We start from the raw sequence: 21,197 nt of genomic DNA, 5'->3' as shown, positions 1-21,197 counted from the left end.
TTCCATCCTTAGTAAACAATCGATGGTTCCCTGTATAGTCACATATTTATGTATTCACCACCATCGCCACTGTCTACATAAGGACGTCTCCATTTCTTCCACAAAGAAAGAGGAAGAGTTGAAGAAGGTAGAGAGACAAAAGAAAAAGAAAGAAAAAAAACCATGACAGCTAAAAAGCAACAAAAGGAAGGATAGAATTAAACTAAAGTAGAATAAAAGAATCAGACAACATCACCAATGCCAAGAGTCCCATACCCCTCCTTTATGTCCCCCTCTTATAGGCATTTAGCTTTGTTATATTGCCTTTGTTACATTAAAGGAAGCATAATACAATGTTTCTGTTAACTATAGTGTCTAGTTTGCATTCATTGTATTTTTTCCCCAATACCAACCTACTTTTAACACCTTGCAAGGTTGACATTCATTTGTTTTCTCTCATGGAAAAACATATTTGTACATTTTATCACAATTGTTGAGTATTCGAGGTTTCACTGAGTTATGCAATCCCAGTCTTTATCTTTCCTCTTTCCTTCTGGTGTCCCACATGCTCCTAACCTTCCTCTTTCAACCATACTCACAGTCATCTTTGTTCAATGTAATTACATTGCTGTGCTACCATCACCCAAAATTGTGTTCTGAACCTCTCACTCCTGTCTTTTCCTATCTGTCTGCAGTGCTGCCTTCAGTATTTCCTGTAGCGCAGGTATCCTGTTCACAGACTGTCTCATTGTCTGTCTGTCAGAGAATATTTTGAACTCTCCCTCATATTTGAAGGACAGTTTTGCCAGATATAGATTCTTGGTTGGTGGTTTTTTTCTTTCAGTATCTTAAATATATCACCCCACTTCCTTCTTGCCTCCATGGTTTCTGTTGAGAAATCCGCACATAGTCTTATCAAGCTTCCTTTGTATGTGATGGATTGCTTTTCTCTTGCTGCTTTCAGGATTCTCTTTTTGTCTTTGACATTTAATAACCTGATTATTAAGTGTCTTGGCATAGGCCTATTCCGATCTATTCTGTTTGGAGTACGTTGCGCTTCCTGGATCTGTAATTTTATGTCTTTTATAAGAGACGGGAAATTTTCATTGATACTTTCCTCTATTATTGCTTCTGCCCCTTTTCCCTTCTCTTCTCCTTCTGGGACACCCATGACATTTACATTCATGCTCTTCATGTTGTCATTCAGTTACCTGAGACATTGCTTATATTTTTCCATTCTTTTCCCTATCTGTTCTTTAGTGTGTAGGATTTCAGGTATCTTGTTCTCCAGTTCCTGAGTGTTTTTTTCTGCCTCTTGAGATCTGCTATTGTATGTCTCTATTGTGTCATCTCTTGTGTTTTGCCTTTCATTTCCATAGATTCTGCCAGTTGTTTTTTCAAACTTCCGATTTCTACTTTATGTTAGCCCAGTGTTTTCATTATACCCTTCATCTCTTTTGCCATATCTTCCCTAAACTTGTTGAATTGATTTAGCATTAGTTGTTTCAATTCCTATATCTCAGTTGAAGTGTAAGTTTGTTCCTTTGACTGGGCCATGTCTTCATTTTTCTTAGTGTAGGTTGTAGTTTTCTGTTGTCTAGGCATCTGGTTTCCTTGGTTACCCCAATCAGATCTTCCCAGACCAGAATGGGCTCAGGTCTCAGAAGGAGGCAATATTCAGCGTCGGGTTTCCCTGAGGATGAGTCTTAGAAGACTGACACACCCTGTGAGGCCTCTAGCCGCTGTGTTTTTCCTAACCTGCCCAGCAGGTGGTTCCTGTCAGCCTGTCGCTCCTGACTGGTATAAGGAGGTGGGGCCCCCTTAGTTTCTGTTTTGGCTGTTTTCCCCCAGTCTCTGGGGTCTGGTTCTGAATGGAAGGCTGGTAGCAGAGCTGGGCTCCACCTCTTTTCTCTTAGGGAAGATACACCCCCCTCCCCAGGGAGTTATCAGCTGCATTTAAGTAGGTTCTTTGTCTCTCTGACTCTGCTCTCTCCACCCTTGTCTGGGTCAGAGTGCTGCGAACTGTAAATGGCTGAGGTTTTCTCCACTGAGCTGCTCAGGTTGAGAGAGAGAAAAAGGGACAGAAAGCCCTCTTTCAGAGTCAGTCCATGGAACCCCAGTTTCATTCGTTGGCCAGTGGTAACACCTGGTCTTCTGGGCGCCCCTTCCTGGGACAGAATGAATCTTCTGGTTCTTTAAGGTCAGTCATCACTAAAAAGCCTCTGTCTGCTTGTTGGGGGTTTTTAGCTTGTATTCAGCAGTCCACACTTGTTAATTAAAATCCCAGGTGGAGCTTAGTTGAGCTATATTTGCTCACTCAGAGAGTGCCATGCAGCTCTCTACCAAAGTGAGGTTTTGCAGCTCAGCCTGCTGTGGGCGGAGGGGCTCTCAGTGTGGTTCCGCAGCTTTTACTTATAGTTTCTATGCTGCAGTCTCAGGCATTCCTCCCAATTCAGGTTGGTGTACGATGTGTGAACAGTCATGGTTGTCTCCCAGCAGTTATTCCAAATTATTTACCAGTTGTTCCTGGTTGTTTATTAGTTGTTTGAGAGGACTGACTAAATTCACTTCTCTCTATGCCACCAACTTGCATCTCCTTTGGTCAAGGCTTTTTATTTTTAACATCTTGAATATCCCTGGTGCACAGAGCACTGAATAAATATTTGCTGCATGAGGGAATAATAAGTGTATGGTCTCATTTAATTCTCCCTAAAGTATCATCAACCCCATTTTAATAAATGAGGTCTGAGATACTAAAGGTTAAGTAATTTGCCAAAGCTAGTGAGTGTAAAGCTAATTCCAAAGCCAAGTGTACTGAACTACAGAAGCCGAATTCCCAATGGTCATGCTACAAAATCTTTTTTTGTAAAAACAGAAAGAAGCAATCCTGTTAGATGTTCGTTAAATCCTGGTGATCTTTTTCTAATAAAAGGTAATTCCACCATGTTCTCCAGATCATCTGGATAAAATTGGACTGATTAATATGAGCTCTGGTGAGTTTCTAATAGACATTTGGCTTTGCCTCTACAACAACAGGAAACAGGCACTGTTTTCCAGAGTGTATATTTTCAAATTAATTAAACCAAACTTTATGCAACTTATAACCCATTGAATATAACCCATAGTCTCTTCCCATGGACTCCTGTCCCTATAGATCTCTTGCTCAGGTGTCTTCTCAGAAACAATCCTTGGCTTCATCATAATCTTCCATGTCCTGAATACTCCTTTACTTCACTGATATTCATGATATCCCTCTTTACTCTTTTTAAATTAATAGTTATGTAGCATTCAACTAAATACGAATTATATGAGAGAAAAGAGTGAGGTTTAAAATACCACAGAAATCTTTCACTAAGAAATAAAAAGTGCTCATATTAAATAAAGCCACTTAAAATAAATTTGGGCATGAGCTCCTGAATAAATATAGGCACATTGAATAAATCCACATTGTCCATTTCTAACATACTCTCTAAAATTATCTTAATGATTTGAAAACCCCATTGAATAGCATGCAGAATAATTTCTTATATTTTCCTTAAGTGTTGATGAAAATAGTTTATAGAAGTGAAACCATATCTTAGCTACTAAAAATGATGTTTTAAATTGTGCCAGTTGGTCTAGTGATTTAAAATAATACTTTGCATTGTGATTTCATCTATTTAGGAAAATTCTTAGCCATTATCTCTTCAAATACAGCTTCTGTAACATTCTCTGTCTCTAAACTTTTTGGGATATATCTATGATAGACCGTTTTAGTATATTTTCTATGTCTCCTATTCTCTCTTCTGTATTTTCCATACTTTTTTCTCTCCATTCTTTTTTCAGCCTTCATTCTGAAAGTTTTCTTCTGGCCTATCTTCAGGTTTAGTAATTCCCTATTCAGCTATGTCTAATCTGCTCTTAGATCCATTCACTTATTGCATTTTTCAGTTCTCGGATGTCTTTTTTATTTCACCTAAAATGTGTTAATGTCATTTTAATAGTTTCCAGTTCTCTGCCAACATTTTCAATCATGTCTCAGTCTCCTTGATAATGATCAGTATAGCCACTTAAACTTTATAAACATTAAATCACATATATGCATATATTAATAATACATATAGATACATGTACACACACATACATATATAAGGGAAAGTGGGAACATACACTGTTTGGTAGTGGTTTTGGCTTTGAAACCACATGGGCCTGATTTAAAATCTTGGCTCTGACACTTAGTAGCTTGTCTATACGCCAATTTGTCGGTCATTTCTTTATAGCCTAAGTTTCCTCATTTGTAGATGGGGATAACAATGAATTGAGAGAAGGTTAATTTTAAGAATTAAAAGTGATAATGTATGCATGATTATTATTTGAGTTCCTGACATATACTGAGCACACACAAATTGATTTTGTTTTAGTAAAATTAGAGGTGACATAATGTAATTGAAAAATGTCAAGGGCTTTAGATAATGATATTGTTTTTCCCCAAAACAAATGGTAATATAGAGACTTGCCTTCAAAGTCAGATATATTTGGACTCCACTTGATTTCTCCTATACCATCTGTGTGACCTTTGGCAAGTTACTCAGCCTCTATGTTCCTTCATTTCCTGATCTGAAAAAAAAATGAGTTTAACAACACAAACTTTGAAGGGGTGCTGTGAGAATTCAATGTAATATATGTAAAGTTTTGCACATAAAACCATTCATGTAGTAGGAATTTATCTTCATCATCATAATCATACACTAATCTATATTTCCAGGTTTCATGCTTTGTTGATACTTAGAATTATACTGTGTTTGTGTTTGCTGACAGTTTAGAACATACTAAAGTTTAAAACAGTTAAATTGTTCTCTCTCTTCTTTTGCCTTGTTTTTGATAGTTTTTGATAGTTTGCCACCCCTACGCTATCAGGAGACAATGAGTACAATCCTGACATGGATCCAGCAGTCAGAAATCAAGCTCTCTATACCTCAGGTTGCTGTCACTGAATATGAAATCATGGAGCAGAGACTCGGGGAGTTGCAGGTCTGTGAATATTTGAATCTTCTAAAAAATACAGTATGAATCACATTATAGCGCAATCACATCAGTGTAACTAAACTACTGTTAGCATTAATATAATTGTGGCAAGACAAACATGATAGTTTGCCAGTTTAACAAATGATTTAAAAATGCAACATTTTATGCATTTTTGTCTTCTTTCTGCAAGAGATAGATGCCATCTTTGAAGAAAATATATTGTTTATTATGAAGTATATTCTCTCTACTTAATGTGCATTTCCAAACACATTGCTTTTGATTATTATAAAAGCCATGACATTATTTTACCCCTTTGCTTTCAGATTTATAACACCACTCATTTTTCCAAACAGACAGGGGAAAAATCAATGTATTTATAAAATTTCTTAGAATTTAAATATCATTCATATGTAATAATGTAATTAGTAATTTCATGAGTTCTAATAACTACATTTTTAGCAGCCTTTGGTCAGGAATGATAAAATACTAATAAGGAAAAAGAAAGAATTCGTAACAGATTTTAGAATACTTTTCCTGCTTAGTTCTAAGACATCTGTCTCATATCCAATCACATTTTATATTTTATGACATGAAAACATATTCTATTTAGAAACTGAGAAAACTTATCAACATTTTAAGAATTAAATTAAGAAAAACAGTTAAAAGTTAAAATTTTATCTTTCTCAAATCTTTTTTTTGAGAATTAAGTATTTTTCTTAATCTAAGGTAATTTTAGAAATGTCTTTTCAAAGAAATCTTTATTTCAAAATTTTCCAGTGTATAGGGTCTTATTTAGACAGACTAATTACTGTACTATCAAGCAAACTACAACTGTTTGAACTTTCTTGCTTCCTTTTTGCTGTTGTTTTTAACACTTGGCATAATGATTCCAGAATTTACACAGAAGGATATGTGGCCCAATAGAACTAATAACTTTTCTGAAAAATAAAAGTAAGGAGGGAGGACTTGCCTTATCAGATATTAAAACTTTTACAAAATTACAGTTATTTGCAGATTGAGTTAAGTACAAAAGAAATGAGGAGTAGGTGAGTGGAACAGAATATGTTCCACTCAAAAATGCAGTGAGGAAGGGAAAAATATTTATTAAGTACTGATGGGAACATGTATTAACCACCTGAAAAAATTTTAAGTTAGAGTCCTACCTTAAAATTTATACAAAATAAAATGCCACAGAGGTTAAAAAGTACAATTTTTAATAAAGCATAAATTTTGTAGAAATTGTTAGTGAAGAGTTTTCAAAACATAGGATGGAGAAGCATAAAAATCAATGGAAGCAATCATAAAGTTTGTAAAAATACCAGAGGCAAAAAGAAAAATGAGACCAAGGTAAAATGTTATTTCTATGATTAAGAGAGAAAGTCGTTAATAGGGATATCACCAACCAATTACCTATGAAAAATGGTAGCTCTGATTATAAAGGATGAGCTACAAATTTACAAAATGTTATATTTTTCACCTACTGAATTAAAAAAAAAACAATGATCAAATAACCCAAAAAAAAAACCCAGATATAATAATTGCAGGTCTGGCAGTGATGAGCTAAACATTCTCACTAATTGGTAAGAATGTAAATTGAATGTAAATCTTGCTGAAGAAAACTTTTCAATGTGTCCTAATAATACACACACAAAAAAACCATTCATTTTTACATGTGTGTGCTATTTCCATGAAATCTATCTTAATGAAATTATCATAATCTACTCAAAGATATAATTGATTAATTGATTGATTGCTAGATAAATCCAATTTACAGAAATTATATAGACCTAATAATGGGGAATGGTTAAATGAACTTCAGAAACCATTAAAATTTATGTTTTTAAAAAATAATGACATGGGGAAATGCTCACAATAAAATGTCTAGTTCAAAATGTCATTATGCTGTCTGAGTAACCAGTCATAGGGTAACAATTAAATAGAGGCAATAGGGTATTATGCAACCATAAAATTCTGTTTGATAAATATTTAGGGAATGATATAGGTCAGGTAATAAAGAATAATTGTATATATGTGTATATAATATAATCAGATACACAATATTTTGTTATGCATAGGAAAAAACCCTGAAAGTTTATATAAAACCCTAATTGTAAATAGTGGGTTTTTTCTTTTTTTATCAGTAGACTTTATTACTTTATAACCAGAAAGTAACATTTAAATAAATATGGAGTAGGGGAAACTTAAAGATAGATATTCTCTTATAAGAGATTGTGTAGACTATTCAGGATAAATGTAAAACAAACTTTATAAATTCTCCCCCAAATTACCCTAGAATTTCACCATAATACTACAAAACAGAAGTGTCCTTTGAAACATGTAAAACTTTACTTAACTGGCATTAATAGGCCAGTTTTGAATATTCAGTACATTCAAAAACTTAATCATTGAGTTTTCTTATTCCAGGTATCAATATGATTTTGTTACAGTTTTACCTAGAAGGTTAGAGGTTTCCTTACTGATGGCTCATATGAAGTTAAATTCCATTAACTGCATCATAAATTGCAGTTATTAACATATAGTTGTGCTGCAATACAATTTAGTGTGCAATAGGTGTACTCTGGTTCAGCCAGATATAGTTTGCATAAATTTGATATTGTTTATAAAAATGAGCATGTCTTTTTAATAAAATATTGCTGCATAATGTGCAAATAACTCATGGTGAAATGTAGACTTTAATTTACTGCTAGTTATTTGGTAACTGATATTACATCAGCTATTTCGATTATATTTTTAATCACATAGCTTTCATGTTAAGTTAAACTCGTCAATTATTATTCTTCAATTAGTCTAAATGTACTTTATTATTTTTTTTATTTGCAGGCTTTACAAAGTTCTCTGCAAGAGCAACAAAGTGGCCTAAACTATCTCAGCACCACTGTGAAAGAGATATCAAAGAAAGCGCCCTCCGAGATTAGCCGGAAATACGAAGCAGAATTTGAAGGGATTGAGAGCCGCTGGAAGAAGCTGTCCTCCCAGCTGGTTGAACGTTGCCAAAAGCTAGAGGAGCATATGACTAAACTCAGAAAAGTTCAGGTAATTTGATATTTTACTTTTATTTGTTTTTTCTTTACCTTCTTTCTCTCTAACAAGGCATTATAAAACTTAAATGCAAATAGATGTCTGACTTCCATAGCTTTCAAAGCCAGTGATAAGCTCAAAAACACAAATCCTCCTCAAAAGAGTGTGGTTGACCTATTTCTCTTAAGAAAACGATAAAGAAGCTCTACTTCTTAGATTTTCTTTAGAATGAATTTGTTTTGTTTTGCCAGTGGCAATTGGAATTAAACATGTTCTTAGCTCAAAAAGAGCAAAGCCTATCTTTTCTTTCGTATGGTTGTTCTTTAAAACACAGTTGATCATTTAGCTTATAAATAGATAAACATTTAAATATATTGTTTAAATTAGTGATGTCAGTTAATCAACATATTTTAACTTATAATTGAAAGTGTAAATTTGACTTCATCACCTTCTTTCTCAAACCAACTCCTACTGACTTAATTTCTTTTTATAGTGCCACCATACAAGTAATCACTCAAGCTAAAAATAGTACATCAGCAATTAAGTTCTAGTCTAAAACTAAGTTTAGTGTTGTAGGTAAATGACTCTTTTGAGTGGCCAATTATTAAGTGTTAATGCTAGGAAAGGATCTTTGTAAACATCATTGTATGATGGAAAAAGCATTGGAACAAGATGCTTCTGGATTTAAATCCCAGTTCAGCTAATTACATATACATATACAGACATTAAAAACAGGACCTTGGAAAAAAGAAAGTACAACAACTGCATGGTCCTTGCCGTCAACAAGTCCACAGTCTAGTGAAGGAGAAAGGGAAGTATATTAGTTTCCCATTGCTGCTGTACAAATTATCACATACTTAATGGCTTTAAAAAATGCAAATTTATTATCTTACATTTTTGGAGGTCAGAAATCCAAAATCAGTCACAGTGGCCTGAAATCAAGGTGTCAACAGGGCTGCATCCCTTTTGGATCCTCTAGGGAGAATCTGTTCTTTGCATTTTCTGGCTTCTGGAAGCCACCTCCCTTCCTTGACTAGTGTCCCCCTCCTCCATCTTCAAAGCCAACAGCTTCAACATCTTCAACTCTCTCTCTCTCTCTCTCTCTCCCCCCCTCCCCCTCCCCCTCTCCCTCTCTCCCTCCTTCCCTCCCTCCTGCTTCCCTCTCCTAAGGACTCTGGTGATTACATTGGGTCTACCTGGATTATGGACAATCTCCTATCTCAAAACCTGCAGTTTAAACATATTTGCAAAGTTCCTTTTGCCATGTAACATATTCACAGGTTCTGGGATTAGATGTGGACATCGTTGAGGGGGCATTGTTCAGCCTACCATAGTCTGATAAATATAATGGCAATAGACAGGAAAGATATCCAACATAGACTTGGAAAACAGGTTATGAAATAATCTTTGAACATAGGTTTTCCGGGCCATATCTTGAACAAGTACCATTTAGTAAGATAAAAAAAGGAAAAAGTGTTCCAGACAAAAGGAGCAGTGTTAACTGAAAATAGTTCATATTGATGAGACAAAAGATACATCTGAGGATTAATGAAATTTATGTTTGGGGAAACTTTTCCAGAAGCAGATCATGAATGGTCTGGTATGTCATTCCTTAGAGTTTGGATTTTAACCTTAATGGCGATGGGATTAAAATAATAATAATGCGGAACCACTACTGGTATTTAAATGGGGAATTATATTATTATTTCATTTGTGTTTTCAAAATATCACTATGAAAAGAGGAGGGAGGGAGGAAGGAAAATACTATCAACAATGTGGATAATGGAATAGAGTGGGACAAAATTGATGCAGATACCAAAAAGAGCTAACACAGTAATGGAGCCAATAATAAGACCTGAACTACGAGAATGTTGATGTGGAAGAGAACAAAACCAGACTTGAGTGATATCAGCAAGGTGATGATATTGAAGTTCTTAGACTTAGTCAGTTGCTTTTTACCATTATTATTAGTAATCATATCACAGTGAAAACATTCTGTAAAGCCTCTATTTTAAAGAGAAATAAAATTAAGAATGGAGAACATAGTACATCCATACAGCATAGTTGAATTGCATGGAAGTAAAGAAATTTGACAATCATGCATGTGAAAATTGTAGCAAATAAAAGCATCAGGAAAAAAAAAGATAGTATGGGAAAGAAAAATGGGAAGTAATTGGTTACTTTTAAATTATAAATGATGGCATTTTCACCTAATCATTACTTAAAAACTGGTCAGGCAAATAAGGGATTAAAAGCAAAAGCTTTCTCTTTAAAGACGACAAAATCTTGGTCTGAAACTTCCCAACTGGAGGGACTCTTTAAACTGTCAACTGTAGAAAACAATTTGTGGAAGTTCAGGTTTAGGGAGGCTATAAAGACACCATTACATTGAGTTTATTGTTCCTAGTTTGTTTTATGTACTATAAGGGCACATTGTTAGTATTATCATGAGTTGTTTTGTAACTTAAAATTTCTCTAGAGGAGGATATGATTTAATGTTCTCGAGAGTAACATCATAAAACCACATTTGGTCGTAATTTTTTATTTTTAACAATAGCAGACTTCATACACCAGTGCTCATACAGTAGACCATAAAAATGCAGTCTTAGTAAAAATATTTTTTCCTGAAGAGCTACTTAGAGACATCCTTCAAACATGGGGATTGTTTCTTGCCTTGTGTTCAGTCATATCACTGTGATGAATTGTGTTAGGAGCAGTCAGCACCCCACAAATGCCTTAAAATGGTTCTCTGCTTCCAGAATCACATAAAAACCCTGAAGAAATGGATGGCTGAAGTTGATGTTTTTCTGAAGGAGGAATGGCCTGCCCTTGGCAATTCAGAAATTCTGAAAAAACAGCTAAAACAGTGCAGAGTAAGATTATTAGACATCTTTCATATGAATATTTTTACATATATAATCCTATTTGGTTAGAATAATGGTTTGCAAACAGGGAAGTTTTGTCCCCCAGAGGACATTTGGCAGTGTCGGTAGACATTTTTGATTGTCACAACTTGGGGGGTGGAGTGTACCAGCATCTAGTTTGTAGAGGCCAGGGTTGCTGCTAAACATCTGACAGTGCACAAGATAGCCCACCGTGACAAAGAATGATCCAGCCCAAAGTATAAACAGTGCCAAGGTTAAAAAAATCTGGATTAAATAAATGTGAAAGACAAAATATTGCATTTGACTTAAATTTCACTTTACAAGATTATTTTAACCTAAAATGCAGTTTAATTGAAATATAAAGAATTCTTTGGCCTCTTTGTTATATCTTATTATAGTTTATTAGTCATATTATGTTGTTCTCTCCATGTATAATGTACTGCACTATAGTATAACACAATATGGATTTTTGAAATAGCATTAATTATGCTATTGTCATCCTGCAGGAAGAAAATAATCTAGGTTTTTAAAGACCTTTCTTTGCTAATAAAAGTTTTTTTCTTTTAAAAAGCAACTCCACATTACAAAATAAACTTCACACCCTTCATGCATTTCTGTAAACAATTGCTGAAATATCCTGTTTGAAAACCAAAATCCTTTAAAAAAAATAGTAATGTATAAAGTCTGTCAGTTTCATACATTTTGCTAACAAGTAATATTAAATTTCTTTCCTTTCGTTTCTGATCTAAGTAGAATCGAGATTATTCCCTACTTCATTCATACCATAAAAACCAAATTTTAAAAGACATAATTCATGTATAATGCCATGATTCATATTTGCTAATTATGTCTCCTATCTGTATTATGTTTCTAATACGTGATGATCTTTTCAGCTAGCCTAAACTGACTTATTTCCTTAGCTTTTAGTCAACGATATTCAGACAATTCAGCCCAGTCTAAACAGTGTCAATGAAGGTGGGGGGAAGATAAAGAATGAAGCAGAGCCAGAGTTTGCTTCCAGACTTGAGACAGAACTCAGAGAACTCAACGCTCAGTGGGAACACATGTGCCGACAGGTATGCGCCATCTCTTTTGCTGCAGCTTGCCTATGTTTAATTAACTAAAATTCTTAATGTCTCCCTTCACTGTTACTTTTTTTAAAAATTCTGGCTCTGACTATATTAGTGCTTTAAAGCATGGTTAACTCAGACAAATTAGCCATTGTCTAGCATACACAAATATTTTCATATTAGATATTATAAATTATATATAGTTATCTTATTGAGATCTTAGAATGACCTTCTTGGATACAACTTACTTTTAAAATGTACTGTCATACTGAAAAAACATCCTATTCTTAGTCACTATTTTCACTGAATGTTTTCTCCAAAGCATAACTTTTTAAGAGTATGACAAAAGATGCTTTATGCAGGTATACTTGGCATGGGAATAAAATGAATGATTAATATATGTGTATGCACAAATATGATAAATAATTTTAACTTTTGATTCCTATTAACAGCTTTAACTTCAGCTTCTTCAGTACACTGATTTCAATAAATGAATTAAGAATAGGAAACAGCTAAGAATAGTTCAATGAAAAAAACAGAAATGAACTGTACTTTCACATTTGAGTTCCTCATTTTTATACATCAGAATGTCTTTTATAGATAACTTTTTAAATTATGGAAAAGAAGATGTCATATGCACAATCAATATATGTCACATATTTCTTGTCCGAAAGATGAAATTTTGACCTAAAGCAGTGATTACCTTGAAATTCACCGATAACCTTTTTTGAAGTTAATGAGGGGTTTCAATCTATGTGTGTTAGAGGCAGACTTTAGTTATTACTAAGTAACCTATCAAAATTGTAAAGAAATCATGCCCAAAGCAAAAACTGAATGTGAAAAATAAAAGAATTTATAAAAGAAAATGTCCGGGCATGTCACCCATCTAATATGATCTCTGACAAATGCTCAGTAGTTCTGTTAACTCACAGATGAGATAGCCCTGGGTCAGCTAGCTTGCATTCTTCCCCTGGAATAAGTCGATTCTAGAAGAGATGGTGAGGAAAAATTTATTACTTAATATTAGATATATCATCAATATTTTCATGGAAGACAAGTATGAAAGGTATTTGTTTGTTGAATGTCCTCAATGGATGAATAGAAAGAACACCACTGGTTCATTTAAAGCATGGAAAATAACAACAGCAAAAATATATATAAAGTCAACAATACTACTAAAACCTCAAGATTTTCACCTTATAAAAGCTGTATGATTTATAGAACTTCTCCATTCCTAATCTGGCCTTGCTGAAGACCTTCTATCTGCTATAAAAAAGTGTCAACAATTGGTTGGTTGAGAGAAGTATTTTGTGTGTCTAAGGGGCATAACATTTAAAGCTATTATGGCTATCCCCCTGAGGTTTTCTTCAGCCTTATTGGAGTGCCTCAGAATTTAAAAACAGGTGTTGTAGATTTGAAAAATGCAGCAAAATACCCATTCTGTTATGTCTGACTATCTTCATGTTTATTTACATAAGGAAATGTGTAAGCACATTTTAAAGGGGGAATGATGTGGAATTACTCTCTGTGCAATGAATACTTGGGTAGGTAGACATTTGTGATATAAAATTTCCTGGCTTTTTTCATAAAAAATATTATTTGTTTTTTTAAAAAGGAGAAGTATTTAAAACATCTTAGCCAGTGCTATGTTACATAATCAAGTTTCCATGGATACCAGCCATATTCTGATCCCATTTTCTAATCCCAGAAGGTTTTGTGTTCTCCTTGGAATATCAGTGCCTGTTATGGCCATATGAAGGTTTTGAAGGAAGGAATCATACACTCAAGGAGAGGAGGAAAGCAGTGTAGGGAAGACAGACTTGGGTGTTGGTACCAATTCAGGATTCCAGGGAGCAAAATGGAAATGAAGTGTAAATCTGTGCATTATAGAAACGTCTACACACAAAGTGAGGGTACAATCTGTTCACTGTCTAATTACTTGTGAGGGCGGCAAAAAGACTAAGAATTAGAAAATATGCTCTACCATTTCCTCTTTTGCCACTAACCGGGTACCTCTCTGGACTTTAATTTTCTTCTCTATTGGGTTAAAAATAACTCCTTATTAGCTATTCGATGTCAAGGACTTGGAAAATACTAACAATTAGGTACAAAATTATTCAAATGACTGATATACTTAAAGATACTTTGAGATTCTATGATACGGTTTTGGAGGTATATAATAGTTAAGGTTCTTTTAAATTCTACATTTTATAAATCCAAATGAAAAACATCCAGATTTTAGCTATTTCTACCATAATAGGAAAAGTGTAATTAAAATAACCCCCATATTAATCAACCAGATACAAAGAAAGAAGTAAAAGAAAGAAGGGAGGGAGGAAGGGAAGAAGGAAGGAAGGGAGGAAGGGAGGGAGAGAGGGAGGGAGGAAAGAAGGAAGGAAAGAGGGGAGGGAGAGAAGGAGGGAGGAAGGAAAGAAGGAAGGAAAATAGAAAGATAAACAGACTTTAGAAATGCAAATGGTACATGATTTATAGTCTGGCAGCCCACAGGCCATATATCATATATGAACTGTACGTGTATTTTCTTTGTCCCAAACAAATTCAAACATTTAAATAAGATGGCAGCTTAAAAATGGAGTTATAGATTTCTATAATTTATAGATTTCTGCCTGCTGAAAAATCAGAATATTTTTTAGCAGTGGCCTTAGCATTTCTGTTCATGGCAAATGTCAGCTGGGGCTGAGGAACAGGCCCTCCATTTATGGGGAAAAGAACTCTCCACTTTATCCCGGCCTACACCAGATCTGGGCCCAGTGGGCATTTGAGTTTGCAACCTTAGTGAACTCTAATCTATGAGAAATAAGTTAAAAGATCTTGCCTTCTGTCATTTATCTACCTTTTTTTTTTTTTTATTTTCCCAGAGGGTAGGCACATTTTTTTCCCCTAAATTTCTCACTATCAAACAGCTTTTCTCAGCCTTTGTGCTTGTCCCAATTGCTACTTGATAGCCCTTTATTATCAGCGCTTCTGGGTGTGAAAGCCCACATATGTTCACTCTAAGGCCATGCATCTGTTCTAAGTATATCATTGGTGAACTGGATTTCAGCTATTGCTTATATTGTATTATGAACATTCTTTGAAATAGGTATTTAAGCTACTTATTTCTTTACATCATCCCCTATAACTTCCTTCTTTCCTAATATATTGGCAATAGAGAGATGTACTGATAATTTTATGTCCTATGTTCTAATCGATTAAAGACTTTGGTCCCCCTTTTCAATAAGAAAAAGATATCTGGGTGCTTAAGTAGCTAATTCAAAGTCTACTATTCTGTCTTCCAAGTCAAATGAGTTTTATGGCCTTTGACAAAAATAATAAAGTTATTTTAGCCCCCTGTTCTAGTTTGCTAATGCTGCGGAATGCAAAACACCAGAGATGGATTGGCTTTTATAAAAAGGGGGTTTATTTGGCTACACAGTTACAGTCTTAAGGCCATAAAGTGTCCAAGGTAATACATCAGTAATCAGGTACCTTCACTGGAGGATGGCCAATGGCGTCCGGAAAACCTCTGTTAGCTGGGAAGGCACGTGGCTGGCGTCTGCTCCAAAGTTCTGGTTTCAAAATGGCTTTCTCCCAGGACGTTCCTCTCTAGCAAGCTTGCTCCTCTTCAAAACGTCACTCACAGCTGCACTCTGTTCCATCTCCCTGAGTCAGCACGTTTATATGGCTCCACTGATCAAGGCCCACCCTGAATGGGTGGGGCTACGCCTCCATGGAAATATCCCATCAGTTATCATCTACAGTTGGGTGGGGCGCATCTCCATGCAAACAACCTAATCCAAACGTCCCAACTTAATCCCCACTATTATGTCTGCCCCACAAGATTGCATCAAAGAATATGGCTTTTTCTGGGGGACATAATACATTCAAACCGGCACACCCCCAAAATGTTAGTCACTGAAAGAGGATTACCAGCATTTTGTTCCTTTTTTTTTTTTTGAAGCAACAACAACAAAACTTCCTTAAAGAATTTGTGTTCTTTTTAAATTGAAATTTGTCAGTTTATATGGCAGTGTTAAATACAGTTATTGAATAGTCATGTTAGTAGGCTCCTCATAGGTAGCAAAATAACTGAATGTGCGGCCTAAATTATTTAGTTTCTTTTTTCACATTAAACAGATTTTGCAACTTTTTTTATCTTTTTTTAAAATTCAGTTTTATTGAGATATATTCACATACCATACAATCATCCATGGTATGAACAATCAACTGTTCACAGTACCATCATATAGCTATGCATTCATTACCCCAATCTATTTTTGAACATTTTCCTTATACGAGAAAGAATCAGAATAAGAATAGAAAATAAAAATAAAAAAGAACACCCAAATCATCCACCCCATCCCACCCTATTTTTCATTTAGTTTTTGTCCCCATTTTCCCACTCATCCATCCAAACACTAGATAAAAGGTTTTCTCAATCACACTGTCATCCCCTGTAATCTACATTTTTATACAATCATCTTTAAGAGTTAAGGCTACTGGGTTGGAGTTTGGTAGTTTCAGGTATTTACTTCTAGCTATTCCAATACATTAAAACCTAAAATTGTTATCTATATAGTGTGTAAGAATGTCCACCAGAGTGACCTCTCGACTCCATTTGAAATCTCTCAGCCACTGAAGCTTTATTTCGTTTCATTTTGCATCCCCCTTTTGGTCAAGAAGATGTTCTCAATCCCACGATGCGGAGTCCAGATTCATCCCCGGGAGTCATATCCTGCATTGCCAGGGAGATTTACACCCCTGGAAGTCAGGTCCCACGTAGGGGGGAGGGCAGCAAGATCACCTGCCAAGTTGTCTTAGCTAGAGAGAGAGGGCCACATCTGAGCAACAAAGAGACACTCAGGGGGAGACTCTTAGGCACAATTATAAGCAGGTTTAGCCTCTCCTTTGCAGTAACAAGCTTCAAAGGGGCAAGCCCCAAGACAGAGGGCTCAGCACATCAAGCTGTCAGTCCCCAATGTTTGTGAGAATACCAGCAACAATCCAGGTGAGGAAGTCCAACACCTCTGCCTTCTCCCCCAGCTCTTCAGGGGCCCCAAATATATATTTTCATTCTCTGCCCAGATTACTCTGGGATGTGTTGCTATTTCACTCTAACCTATACAGACCCACCATATCTCACTTCCTATTCAAAGTTACATGTAATTGTGGTGTTTGAACAAACTGACTGTAGAAGTTATATTGTTTAGAAAATATAGATCCTACACCAAATAAACATTTCTTTCCTTGGTTGGTCTCACATGGAAGTTGAAGTTTTAACATACTGTCAGTTTCAACCTTCACTCTTTGGCCTGATTTGCCCTAGTCTTAACCAGATCTGCTTCATTCATATCTCTAATTAAAGTCTGGGCTCTTTTTCAGCTTTTTTTTTTAAACAGTTGCTGTATGTGTTAATACTGACATTCATATCTGCCAAGCTGTAGCTCTGAGTTTCAGGTGTCACACAGATACCCAGTGTTCCAGAGACCAATCAGGTTATACACCAAGGGATCAACATCTCAGAGTTTGGAGATAGCCATTACAATTCAGGAATAGATTTGACTGCTGTAAGAACTTACAATCTAGGGATGATTACAATAACCATTTCCCTGTTAGGCTGTGCTCTAAGATTCAGTTCTGAGTTTACACATTGTAGTTAGTCCATATTGGTTAGGCATTATAGTGTTTGCCTTTGTTTCTGGTGTACTTCATTCAAAATGCTGTCTACAGGATCAATTTACCTCCTTCTCATAGTTGCTCAATATTCCATTGCATGTATACACCACAGTTCAACATTCTGTTCCTCAGTCAGTGTACTCTTAGGCCACCTCCACCCACTGCAAGATTTTGCAAGTTTTAAAAGTTCCTACTGAAAGATGATACATGCTACAGTTCCCTGGTGGTACAGCTGTTACCTGACATTTATAATTGTAAATTCCTTTACATTATTACATTGAATATATTAAATTTATGAATCATATGCATTTACATACGTAACTGATTTTGAGAAACATTTTAATAAATTTTTTCTTCATTACTTATTTGAATATTTTGCAACAAGCATTTATTAAATACTTTGTGTCACATAGAAGTGGGGAATGAAATAGACATGGTACTTTTCCTCATGCAGGTTATAGTTTAGTGGAGAAGATGGAAAATAAATGAGTAAACACATCACACAGATGCGTAATTTTAATTGTTGATTAATCTTCTGAAGAAGCAATCTGATTGCTCTGAATGAGAAGAGCAAGAGGAGGAAATCTACATTCTATTGGGTAGTTAGTAAAGTTTTCTCTGAAGAGGTAAAATTAAAGCTGCTACCTGATTAGTGAGAAGAACCTGACAATTTGCTGTGTGGATAAGTTGAATTCTGGAGAGAAAATGAAGTGGGAGAAACTCATGAGACAAGAGAGCATTGAGCATTTTTGAGCCAACTGAGGGAAGCCACTCTGACTAGAGCATGGTGAGCCAGAGAAAATGGGTAGGAAATAAGGGCCATGAACAGTGTTATATTCCATAGTGAGGATTTCATCTGTATATTTGGAAGCCATTAAAGATGTTCAGGTGTAGAAATGGCATCATCTATATGATTGGTTTAAAGTTCGTTACTTATTCCTGCTTTGAGAAGTACAGTTCAAAGGGAGCCTGAGCAGAAGCAGGTAGGAATTGTAGTGGTCCAGATAGAAAATAATACTGGCATAGACAAGGGCAGTGTTAGTGGAGATGGGGGCAGTTAAATGTTGTATTTGCAAATTCTAAAACAGAAAACATGAAGAACTTTCTATTTTATCTATGAAGGAGAAGGCAATGTAATCTGATGAAACGGTGGTGGATGGGTGGTATACTGGGTAGCTTAAGGCAAGCATGTTGGAATCACTAATGTGGCGAAGGTGAGGGAAAAATTGTTTAAATCCAAACCATTTTCTCACAGAAATCCTCCAAACGTGAAATCACAAATTTTCATACCTCTTCCTGAACAGCCATAGAGTGGTAGAATGTTAAATTTGGAAGGGACTTTGCAAATAATTTGGTCCAATTATTAGCTTAGTTATGAAGCTGAGATAACGAGATATGAAGTAACGTTTCCAGTGTCACTTAGGTTGCTAGTGATGGAGCTCAGATATCTGGATTCCAAACTGATCTTTCCAATACCCTTGTGCTCTCATCTCTAGAATGACCTCCTACATTTTCTTCCTTTTTTTGTTTTTTAAATAAAATCACTCTTGATTCCTTTCCTCTGATTTAGCCTAATAACACATGATTTTTCCCACTACAAGCCTTTGGCTAAGTTCTTTCAATAACTAACATTTTTGTAGCTTTGTCAAGTGCCTCAAAAGATTATAGCACAACAGGGTATCTGAGTAGAAATTTAACAGCAGGTTTACTTAGGTTTATATAGGTTCAGTGGCTATGCAAAAGAATATTCATACCTTTACTAGTATAATTGTTAGATATATTGTTCTTGATGTGTCAGAGGGAAACATTTATTTACATTTCAATAGATGAGGCACAACATTCACTGAGGAGAGTTAAGAACTTAAAATACAGTTTTAATTTAACTATTGGTTCAAGATGGTTGTAATGAATAAGGAAAAATAATATAATGATGGTTCTATACATATTTAATATTTGGTAAAGTACCACAAAACTTCATTATACTAAAACTCTGCATTATAAATTAAAGCTTTACTATTACAACTCTGTTCTTTAAAAGATAGAACTGTGTTTAATCTCAGAGAGAACAAGAAAGTTTGATTAGAGTTGTTATTTTAAGGTAAGAGAGAAGCATCTAGTTATTTAGTTATTCTAATACTAAATTAGAATAAATTAGGTTTTCTCCTCAGTGTGGTATGACAGGGTGCTCTGTAACAAGCCCTTAGCATATATGTTTTTCTTTTAAATGTTTTAAGTTTTGTTTTTTTTTTCTGGTTAATAAGTGATAACTTCCATTGTAAAAATCTTAATATTTCAGAAAAATGTGATGCTTTAAAAAGCACAAATCCCCTGTAACCACACATATTCTTTTGCAACTTGACATTTAAACAAAAAATTATATATTATACAACTTTCCAAATCAGTACAGCTGTATTGGTGATACAAATTGAACTCTGTCCATGCAACTCTGTGCACTTGTTTTTGCCGGATTCATTCTTAAAAGGGAAAGAGAAACCGCTCTGACCACTGGTCGTGGAGCAGAGAGGGAGGCCTCAGTCGCCTGGGTCTGGCACTAAATTGAAAAAACCCAGGCGGGGGCCTAGCTGCTCGCGGGCGGCCGGCTGGCCCCGGAAGCGGAACGCCGCGGGCCCCGAACATCGTGTCCTTGCGCCGGCGCCGGCGCCGGAGTAGGCCCTTCTCCCGCCATTGGCGGCTCCCGCCCAGGGTCCCGCATTGGGCACGCCGAGCCGGTACGTGTTCCTGTTCCCAGAAGATTTGAAAGATGTTCCAAAGAAGAACAAAAGTGGGCTTATGTTTGTAAAATTGGTTAACCCATGTTCAGGGGAAGGAGCCATTTACTTGTTCAGTATGTGTCAGCTGGCAGCTGTTTGAAATCAGTTTTCAAGGAAAAACACCCCTCTTGGTTTGTAAATCAATCATTTCACTCAGAAGGACATCTCCACTTTGCCACACCAATGGATCCCTTATTTTGGGTTCTCCACTATCTTAGAAAGGCTGATAAAGAGGGAAAGTTTCAGTCACTAGATCAAGTGGTGGTGGATGACATATTTCCGAATCGCGTCTTGTTGCTGTGATTTCCTAAACTGAAGAAGTTACTTTGCCATGTGACAGAGGAAAAAGAAATAGCAAGAGGTATTACAAATACAGCAAAGAGAAGACATTAAAGTGGCTGGAAAAAAGGTTAAGCAGATTACTGCAGCATTAAAAGCCAGTAACCTCAATGTTGGAGCCTGGGTACAGTCAGCCGCCTTTTTACCTGGTGACCAGGTGTCCAGAGATAAGGAAGAGGATTCTATTCATTATGCCCATGGTCTGATATCTAAATACATTTCTAAAGAATTAAGTGATGACTTATCTAAATAGTTAAAGCTTCCAGAACCTTTGACTTCATTGCCAAACCCTTCATCAAAGATGGCAGCACAAAGACAAAAAAGGAACTCCAGATACTCCCAGAGAGACCAAGGTTTTTTTCTTCTGCAGTTTTTAGAAAATCACAAAATGCAAAAAGGCCTATTAAAGAAAAACAACAAAGTGAAAGGGTAGA

General features: G+C 35.6%; 1 protein-coding gene across 10 annotated transcripts in view; it reads left to right on the top strand.

Moving 5' to 3' along the window:
- DMD (dystrophin) overlaps positions 1 to 21,197 on the top strand; it is a 2,178,366-nt gene that overhangs the window by 619,086 nt on the left and 1,538,083 nt on the right. For all 10 annotated transcript variants that reach the window (XM_037821041.1, XM_037821045.1, XM_037821047.1 and 7 more), the window contains 4 exons: positions 4,844 to 4,989; positions 7,825 to 8,037; positions 10,782 to 10,895; positions 11,828 to 11,983. In XM_037821041.1, coding sequence (XP_037676969.1) covers positions 4,844 to 4,989; positions 7,825 to 8,037; positions 10,782 to 10,895; positions 11,828 to 11,983 — 629 coding nt within the window. The remainder of the gene's footprint in view (positions 1 to 4,843; positions 4,990 to 7,824; positions 8,038 to 10,781; positions 10,896 to 11,827; positions 11,984 to 21,197) is intronic.

The sequence above is a fragment of the Choloepus didactylus genome, chromosome X (assembly GCF_015220235.1).
Source record: "Choloepus didactylus isolate mChoDid1 chromosome X, mChoDid1.pri, whole genome shotgun sequence".
NCBI lineage: Eukaryota > Metazoa > Chordata > Mammalia > Pilosa > Megalonychidae > Choloepus > Choloepus didactylus.
Note: the sequence above shows the minus strand (reverse complement) of the source record. Positions and strands in the feature narration are given on the sequence as shown.